The 9,768-nt window shown below is 38.9% G+C and overlaps 1 protein-coding gene across 2 annotated transcripts; it reads right to left on the bottom strand.

Annotated features, from left to right (window-relative positions):
- Positions 1 to 216: 216 nt before the first annotated feature.
- On the bottom strand, positions 217 to 4,433 carry LOC109163943 (putative glucose-6-phosphate 1-epimerase). Of its 2 annotated transcripts, XM_019312676.1 has the most exons (9): positions 4,112 to 4,433; positions 3,467 to 3,755; positions 3,037 to 3,111; positions 2,456 to 2,512; positions 2,207 to 2,370; positions 1,769 to 1,903; positions 1,492 to 1,594; positions 1,157 to 1,256; positions 217 to 691 (listed from the first exon to the last, which is right to left on the bottom strand). In XM_019312676.1, the coding sequence occupies exons 2-9, from the start codon at positions 3,575 to 3,577 to the stop codon at positions 504 to 506; spliced, it is 933 nt and encodes a 310-aa protein (XP_019168221.1). In that variant the 5' UTR covers positions 3,578 to 3,755; positions 4,112 to 4,433; the 3' UTR covers positions 217 to 503. The 2 variants fall into 2 exon arrangements, with proteins under 2 accessions (XP_019168221.1, XP_019168220.1); XM_019312675.1 differs by having other exon boundaries at positions 3,467 to 4,433.
- Positions 4,434 to 9,768: the final 5,335 nt, after the last annotated feature.

Genomic DNA, 9,768 nt, shown 5'->3' with positions numbered 1-9,768 from the left:
ACTATACCTATACAATTATTTTATTGACAATTATAATCAAACTTGACTATATTATCTTGCATTTGTAAATTTAAAATTACTTATTTAAATATGTAAATTCAACATTCAATTATGAAAACAATTCAAATATAATCTTGTCTTGATATACTTTAAAATAATTATTTAAAAAAAACATATTGACATTATCCCAATCGCACGATGCGCGTAAAAAACTAGTAACATAATAAAAGCCCTTAATAAAACATGAAACAAATGTTTACAACTAAAATAAACATGTGAAACGAAGCCGTTAACATTAAAAACCTTAGGCTTTGCTAGTCCACATTCTAATTATATATATATATAGATATAGATATCCCCTAGAGACATGTAATACGCCTGTTTGTATTGCCATTGCTCTAATATGATACACAAAACCTAAAGATGGATACTTCCCTCCAGCAGAACAAAGAAAAAGCTTTATGCTCTGCTGCAAACTTTTGGTTCTTTGGGGCATTAGGGCATCACAGATCATCACCACAAAAGGTTGAGGGTACAACCATAACCTCTACGCGGCTCGTCCACTCCTCTCCCGGCTTCAACGTGACGGGTTTCTCTATTGCTGCACCGTCGACACACAGCATCTGTTTGTACTCTTCGTCTCCAAAATCCGCCATGGCCTTCGATTTCTTCTCCCATGGATTCCACACCACTGGGAACAGGACAACACACATGATCAATAAATGACTGCTCGGGGTTAACCCCACCTAAAATGCCTGTTGAGTTTATAACCATTAATGTGCAATCTAACTATGAGCTTAGGCTTTTAGTTAAGATGGGGCACATGCTTTAATTTGATATCAGAGCCAAGGATCAAATCTGGTTCGTGTTGCTTGGAGGCCATCAAAAAGTAATCAGCCCGAACACGTGAAGGGGGCGTGAATTATGACTAACGATACAAACTCGTGAGGGGGGCATGTTTAGTTGAGAATTATGACTAACGATACAAACTTGTAACCACAAGATCACGAGTTCAATCCTAGTCTTTCTTAGTTTGAGACGATCAACTATGGGCAACCTAGGCTGGTTTACCGACTAGGGTCACAAGGCAGGGTTTACCCACACTCTCGGGTTTTTTAAAATGTGGTAGTGAATGTTGCAATTTAAGTATCATTACCAACATCTGGAAGTCCATCCTTCTTTATTAGGTACGTTCGCTTCCTTTCATGATCAAGCACAGCAATAGAATTTGGAGTGCTAACATAAACACGATCGAGCTGCAAGAAGAGGAATATTTCTTATGAAGAAAAGAAGTGGAAACTCAAACTTGACGTATTCATGACTGGCAAGGATAATAGTTGCTGCAGAATAATGGGTAAAAAAGTAAAAATTGATATGCAAAAGAGGATTGCCTTAGAATTCAGATAGGTCAATGAGTTTAAATGCAAATTTGAAATGTCACATAATCACATCAAATCTGAAATGTCTCACATAATGTACAATGAAATTTACCTCGCTTTCAAATGTTATTGCGTCTCCTTGTTCTGTGAAGCGCTCTCTCTGACACAGATTGTCTAGATAGTCCAATGTTTCTAATCCTTCTATCCTTACTTCGCTGCAAATGAATTTCATTACAAAATCCAGAAGGAAATAAGACGAGAACAGACATGACCAAATCTAAAGCAATGTATAAAGCTTGATTTAAGTAGCCAATCCCATCTATCCGGGCAACATTTGATAAAAGGAAGAAAGCATATGCAAATGAGAAGAAAAAAAAAAAAAGGCACACCTTATGTCAGAGATGGACAAGTACGTATGACAAGCAAATGAGAAACTGAATGGTTTGCCATTGATGTTTCTAACACGAGATATCACCGTTAGATTCCCATCTGATGCAAGAGAAACCCTGAGGCGAAACTCAAAACTGAAAAAGTAGAAGAAAATTTCAGTCAGCAGCTATTTTGACCCGATTCTTTCTTTTCTTTTCTTTTAAGGGAATGGAAGTGTTGTTTCCATTTTCTCCTGATAGAATTCTACATATATCCTAGCTGGCCAACTGTAAATGAAATTCCAAGAATAGCCTCAAGCCGGCTGGAGTCAATTGAAGCATGTGCTCCATCTCAACTAAAAGCTTAAGCTGATAGTTGGATTGCACATTAATGGTTATATGCTCAACAAACTACAAATGCTGCTAGAAGAGATAATAATAATACATTCAATGATATACCTATGAGGCCAGAACTTCAAATCCTCTTCTGATGATCGTAGCAACAAGTCAATGAAAGATTTGCCGTTAGCATCAAAGGTAGGCAGAGATGGAGGGTCTTTCTCGATGGTCCAAAGTTTGTTTCTCGCAAATCCGTGATGCTCAAGTGAACCACCATTTCCAAACTGCAGTATTGTCAGTACAATCAGACATTACACCCCAGATAATTCCGCCATCATTCTACCAAAACCATCCGAAAGGGAGAATTACCTGAGGAAAACAGATAGAAATTCCTCCCCTTACAGCTTTTGGAGACTTGAAGGTTGCCTGTCACAGATAGCATTTTTAACTATTCGAACGACATACATATAGGACAGCCGATTAATCATTATATTTGTGCAATTTCTACTCTCAAAGCTATTAGATGACTCAAGCATTCAATGCACTGTGGCATATATACTTGCCCACCATCCAGGATTCAATGAGCTACCCGTGTATATACTTCTCCCCAAAGGCCCCCACACCCCGGCCCTAATCACGGTAACTCAGTGGCTCAGCAAATAGGACTAAATACGTGCGCCCACAAGGGACCTGCCTACTTTGGGCATAATCCCCACAGTTTCGAACCTTGGTCTTTTCTCCCAAATACTGTCTACTGAACCAGTGAGCTAAGCGCCTGTATAGGCATTGTGGCATATATACTTGAAAGGAGAAATGATTGCACTGAAAATTGATCTATAGCACTATAAATAAAATAAAATAAAAGCTCTTTCTATAAAGAGTGAAAAACTTTAAAGATACCAAGAGCCTGATAAGGTTAATGGCTATCAAGAACAAGGGAGCATCATCACCTTGCTACTGGTGAATAGGAGTTCTTCGCCTCGATCATTCCGCCATGAAGTAACCTGTCCTCCATTCAAGCTCACCTGAACTTGAGAAAATGGTCAATCAAAATAGGAGAACATCCATTGGGTGTCTCAAAGAATAACAGCTCTAAGGTAAGGTAAGATGGCAAGAGATTCCCACTTCTAACCACAAGGTCACGAGTTTGAATCTTGCCCTCCTGGTTTGAGCCGGTCAACAATGGATAAGCTAGACTAGTTTAATGGTCGAGGTTTACTCACACTCGAAAGGATTGTGGGTTTCCCTCTTCATCCAAAAAAAAGAATAAAAGCTGCAAGCTAAGCAACTATTTTCCAGAATTTATCAGAGATGCAAGACAGATTCAGTAAGACCCTAACCTCATGGGTTTACAGAAAGAGATGAATCAGAGAAGCTTACCCTAGCAGAGGCCCCATGGGGGCTACGAAGCACAATCTGATCAATCCCATTCGAATCTTTTGTCACTTCAATCGCAGCTCTAGGATCCCAAACCGCTGCATAGTGCCCCATTTCAGAAGAACAGATCTCCTCTCCTTTTCTTGCCTCTCACAAACTTAGAAACGCAGTCGATAATTGCCAAAATCTCAAAATCCTTTTGGTGAAAAACCCGCAAATGCTTTAAGGTAGATTTGCATTAATAACTCACAGCAATGCCAGCTTTCTACCTACTTAAAAGCATCAGAATTGTCTGGCAATTGCACAGAAACGCATCAGCACCATACCCAAATTCACGGAAGCCTAGCGCAAAAACTATTATTACACAATTAAATACTCTCTCTGCATCACAACCCGACAAACACGCAGATGTGGTGTAAGAAAACTTCAAATTCACTCTACACTTCTTACCAAATACGGGGCGTTTGGTGAAACCGTAAAACCCCAAACTTTTGAAAAACTAAAGAACGAAAACCCGAGTGCCAAAATTTCAAAAATCAGAAAGATACATTTTAACAAAAACACGACCTGGGAAAAGTGTTTCTTGGGAATACCCAACCGCCAACGCCATAAAATAGTCTTAAACAAAAATTTTCAGGTGAAGCATACCACTTTAAGGCAAACCCGTCTTGAAGATACCAGCTTTATGCAATGCATCGAGTAGAGGTCAAGTGTTTATCAGGAAGAAGCGAATTGTGCATGAATTACCTAGAAACTAGGACTCGGGATTTGAAAATGATTAAGAAGAGAATAAATCAACGTGGTTTAGAAGACAAGAGTGCCCAGAAACATGAGACGTTAGCAAAATTTAATGAAATATAAAAAAAAGGAAGGGAATCTTTTGCCTAATTTTCTCGAAACAACAGGAGATGAAGATAGGCGTCATTAGAGATACGTGCAGTACAACTTTGGTGTACAAAGCGGTCAAGATTTGAAAATGACTTTTAAAATGATGGTGGCTTTGATTTGAATGGAAGATGGGCATGAGAACTGCCATACGACATGATAAAGTGGGGCCACTTTCATGTGATCATCGCGTTCCCACAATCCCACTCCTTCCCATTTTCAAATGTCCGGCCTTGTTTCTATTTTTTACTTTTTTATTTTTAATTCAAAATTCAATGCTTTGCTTTTAAATATTAAAAATAGTATTAATCAAAGACTATATACGACATATTTTTAATGCTAGAGGACCAAATTATGAAAATAAAACTGTAACAATATTGATGGAACAAATTAACTTAGGATATGTACGAATTAATAAATTTGTGATAAAATAAAGGTAAAATAGTAAATAAAAAATATTACAGTAATATTTCGTGGATTGATGTAAGAATATTACAAAGGATGTTTTGTAATAAAATTGGACATGGTTTGTAATGATAAAACAATGACAATTTGTACAAAAAAAAAGAGACACAACAAACCCCTAAAATGTGGTGGCTCATAGAGTAAACCTTGTTGAGGTCAGTGTAGTTCACGCATGCATATTCTCCAAGTTGGCAGCTTGGGGTGAGGACCAAGTCAACAAGCCATTCCAAGTACAGGACTTCTCGGATGTGACCAATAACCTCTCGACCAATGCCCGACATGTCTTCAGGGCCCAGGCGAATATCATTTTGAAGTTTCAGATGACTTCGATTATATGGGTCCAGAGCTCGGGTGAGAGTCTAGCATCAATCTTTACTACCCCGTTCGGGCGACTTAGAGTGACCTTCTTAGTCTCGGTTGTAGGCTCGGCACAAGGTCAGGTTTCTTCATCTCGTAAGGCCTTTTGGGTGATTGTGTAATTGGAGGTCTCTCTTCCTAATAAGCCGGCATGCCTTCAAGTAACAACTCTGGCTTATCTTCTTGTTTTCCTGGGTGATGTCGACCCCAGTCGGGGTTGGAAACTTCATTCACAAATGCTTTATCGAAATTATGCATCAGAGGTCCTCTAGGGCCAGTCAACCCAAGATGATATTGTGGGTGTAGTTGATCTTAATGACCACAAACTCTACGTCCATCGTCTTGGTGTTTAGCAGGGCGCCAAAATCTATAGGTAATGTGATGGCCCCTTCTATCTCGTTGGAATCTCTGGTGAAGCCAGATAATGGGACCATTACTTTGTCGAACTGCTTTCCGAACAGGCCCAGCTGGGTGAAGATGTGGAAGTACATGACGTTGACCGAGCTGTCTATATCCACCAGCACCCCGTGCACAATGACATAATTTATATCTACCCAAATCACCAACACATCTCTATGAAACAAAGGACCAACACTCAAGGAAGCCGCAAGGTTAATGATTTCACTTTCTTGTTTGCCTAAGAGGTTTTGAGCTGAAGCTATTAAGACAACATGTTTCACCCAAAACAAGTCCATAATTCATAAAGTTCATGGGAAGATACTCTATGAACTATGGAAATGCAATAAACCAATTGTGAGTTACTTTCATATATAGATTTGGTAGTAAGTGTTTCATTCATAACAATAGAAAGTCACACCTTAAGGCATTTGATGAAAGTGTTGACGAATGGTTGTTTCTTGGATACTCTACTAACAACAAGGTTTTTAGAGTGCTAAATAAGAGAACAATGGTAGTAGGTCAATTCATGTGGTGTTTGATGAAACACACATGAGTTGAGCAATAGATGATCTAACTAAAGGTGTCGAAGAGTTAGACATCTGAGCAGTAGATCAGTTAGTTCGAAGAGTCATTTCTAATAAGTTGATTCGAGAGGTTAGTAGCGAACAGTTTGACCGAGCAATAGATGTCGAGCAACCAGACTGAGCAGTAGATAATCCTAGTGTTTGAATGTGCTCAATCAGTCACCATTACTCAAAGAGTCAAATGAAGATGAAGCTACACCAAATAACATCCATTTAGTAGATGAGAATGCTTCTCCAACAGATTTTCAACAAGATTTGAGGTAGTTAAGGGATCATCCTCAAGATTAAGCAATTGGAGATGTTAGAGACAGTGTAAGGACATGGCCATCCATTTGAGAAAGCATGATGGCATGTTTTCTTTCACAAATTGAGCCCAAAGTAGTTGAGGAAGCTCTAACAGATCCAGATTAGATTCAAACCATGCAAGAAGAGCTCCATTAATTTGAAAGGAATGATGTTTGGGAGCTAGTTCCCAGACCTTTGCACCAAAATGTCATTGGGATGAAGTGGGTTTTTAGGAAAAAGATGGATGCATGAGGAGTCATTGTTAGGAACAAGGCTTGATTAGTTGCAAAACGTTATTGCCAAGAGGAAGGTATTGATTTTGGTGAAACCTTCGCTCCGGTGACTAGATTAGTAGCTTTAAGGATTTTCTTAGCCTTTGCAGCACATAAGGACTTCACTTTTATTTCAAATTGATGTCAATTCAAGGGCGCATTTTTGAATGGGGTATTGGAAGAAGAAGTGAACGTTGAGCAACCCCAGGGTTTGTAGTAAATATGGGTGAAGACAAAGTCTACAAGTTGAAAAATGTTTTGTATGGATTAAAACAAGCACCAAGAGCTTGTTATAACACTCTCTCGTGTTTCTGAATCAATTGTGGATTCATGAAAGGTCAAGTTGATAACAATCATATACACAAATAACTCAATCAAGTAACACATGTTTATTCTCTACTCAAAGATAACCATTATAACCAATCAATCTCCAAGGCAATCACTTATCATACAATATTTAACCTACATTCATAATTAATACCTTCACAACTTCACTCATGCATTCAACACAAAAATAAAATTTCAACATGTTATCACTAACATATCAACATTCAACAACAATTATTCACAACAATTTGGGCAATTAATTCAAATGTGTTCTTCAATTTCATAACCCTAGTTACCACAACATCAAAACAATACCAAGCACAATGATAATGAATAAGGAAAACCAATAAATTAAGTTCATCATTCATCCATTCAATGCATACTCAAGGTAATTCAAACACTAATTTCACACTATTATATCACAATTCACACAAGATATATAAACTAGAACGTAAAGAACAAGTGCCCAAAATTAAAGAGGAGAAGTCACATATCTTGAATTAGTGAGAGGAAAGGGAGAAATTTCCCAAAGAATCTTTAAAATTGAGAGGAAAGTTGAAGAATGGGGAAGTATGCTCGTACCTTGGGATGGAAATTTCATGCAAATGGGTAGAATGAGGGGAAGGGAATGGTTTTAAAAAGAAAATATGTCATAGGGTAGCTTGCACGAGGGTTTGCACATGTGTGCAGACCTTGTGCAAGACTTCACATAAAAATGCTTCTTTGTATGCATAAATGCACACTCGTGCAGGCTCTTGTGCAAAGACTTCTAGAAATTTGCACGCTCCTGCAGAAGAGACTTCTAGAAAGTTACATGCCTACTCCCACACTCGTGTAGCCTTTCATGCAAACATATCCAGAATGTTGCACACCTTAGAGCTACACTCGTGCAAGCCTTCGTGCAAAAATGTCCAAAAAATTCTACAAGCTCTCTCGCGCATGTACGCGCGTCATGCAGGATGAGGCAGAAAGTTGCACACTTCTTCCCATGCTCATGCAGCTCTTTGTGCATGGTCCTTCCCTTAATACCTTGCAATGTACTTCTTCCAGACCTCACATTGACTTAACCTTGCAAAAAGTATACCCAAAACACAAAATAAAAGTACAAAAATGACTGAAAATGAGAAAAATACCTTGGGTTGCATCCTAAGTAGCACTACGTTTTATGTCTTTAGCCCGGCACCATCAACACTTCTTCTTCAAACACATCACCTCCCGCTTTGGTGAAAGTAACTTGCAACCATCCGATTCAGTCCGTTGTCTTCCAAAAACTCTTTGCCTTATCCTTGCCCTTTGGTCCCTTGCCTCGTTGAACTTCTTGTTGCATAGAAAATTTGGCCTCTTCATGCCCAACATGTAGTGTTAAATTGCATGTGCCAACATCAATGATGGCCCTACAAGTAGCCAAAAATAGCCTCCCAAAAATCAATGCATATCGGGATCTTGATCTTCTATGTCTAGCACTATGAAATCAACCGGTACGACAAGTCCTTTGACTTGAACCAACATGTCCTCTGCAATACCCCTGGGGTATTTTGTGGACCCATCACTCAACCTTATGCTCATCCTTGTGGGAGTCAAGAGGTAAGAACAACCTATCCACAACAAAGAAGGGTATCACGTTGATTAACCCACCCAAGTCCGCCAATACATCATGAAAATCAAGATCCTTCACTTGGCATGGTATGACGAACGATCCGGGATCTCCCACCTTCGGTGGGTAATTTTTGTGAAGTACTATTGAACACTCTTCATTAAGGAAAACCCTGGATCCTTGCATTCAAGAGACTTGTGGCTATTCTTGCCACAATTGAAACATTTATCATGAAACGTGGTCTTGGTAACGCCTCCCTTCGGACTTAGCTTCTACTTGTCCTTCTTGGCTTTCTTGGAGCTTTTATCATGCTCCACAACGTTGGCTTTAGCATCACCAATGACAGGACCTTTCCCATCATTTTTCATGTTCCCCTCCTCAATTCTGAGTCGTTAGATCAGGTCATCCAGATTCATTTCCTTTCGCTTGTGCTTCAGGTAATTCTTGAAGTCCTTCTAACTTGGAGGCAATAAGTGGATCACAGATGCCACTTGGAAGGCTTCACTCACCACCATCCCCTTGTCACAGATCTCGTCAAAGATTAGTTGTAAATCTTCAACTTGACTTAGCACAGTCTTGACCGACAACAAATTTCTTGTGCATAGCTTCGTGCAACTTTCTGCCAATACTCCCACGATCTATGCACGGCCGTGCAAGGCTTATTACACGGGGCCACGTTAGACCTTCATTTAATTGTGCCCTAAATCTTGTCTTATTGTTTCCAAATCAGCCCCAAAGTCCTACAAAACATCAAATGCACCCACTCTAAGTTCATGTGATGAATTTGTGCAATTATAACTACTTAACACATCATCTAAGCATAAAAGACACCTGTTAGGAATAAAGTGTAATGGTTTTGATATGCCAAATTTGTATTTGTAGATCCCCCAATTTTATTTTATAGGTCTAGTAGAGTCTTAGACCATGATCGGGAAATTATTTAATTATGAAAAGAGAAAAACAGAGGAAGATGCATGAAAATAGAAGAAGAAGATATAAAGCCGAAAATCAAGAATTTGTCTGGAGAAAATGACAAATTGAAGAAGAAGATGAATGATACAATAATTCACGTCAATGCTACTCAAAGAAGATATCCCAGAAGAATTTTCGTGAAGAAAAGTAATGTTGGAAGAATGC

Source organism: Ipomoea nil, unplaced genomic scaffold (genome assembly GCF_001879475.1).
Source record: "Ipomoea nil cultivar Tokyo-kokei standard unplaced genomic scaffold, Asagao_1.1 scaffold3054, whole genome shotgun sequence".
Taxonomy (NCBI): domain Eukaryota; kingdom Viridiplantae; phylum Streptophyta; class Magnoliopsida; order Solanales; family Convolvulaceae; genus Ipomoea; species Ipomoea nil.
This window is presented reverse-complemented; position numbering and strand designations above follow the sequence as displayed.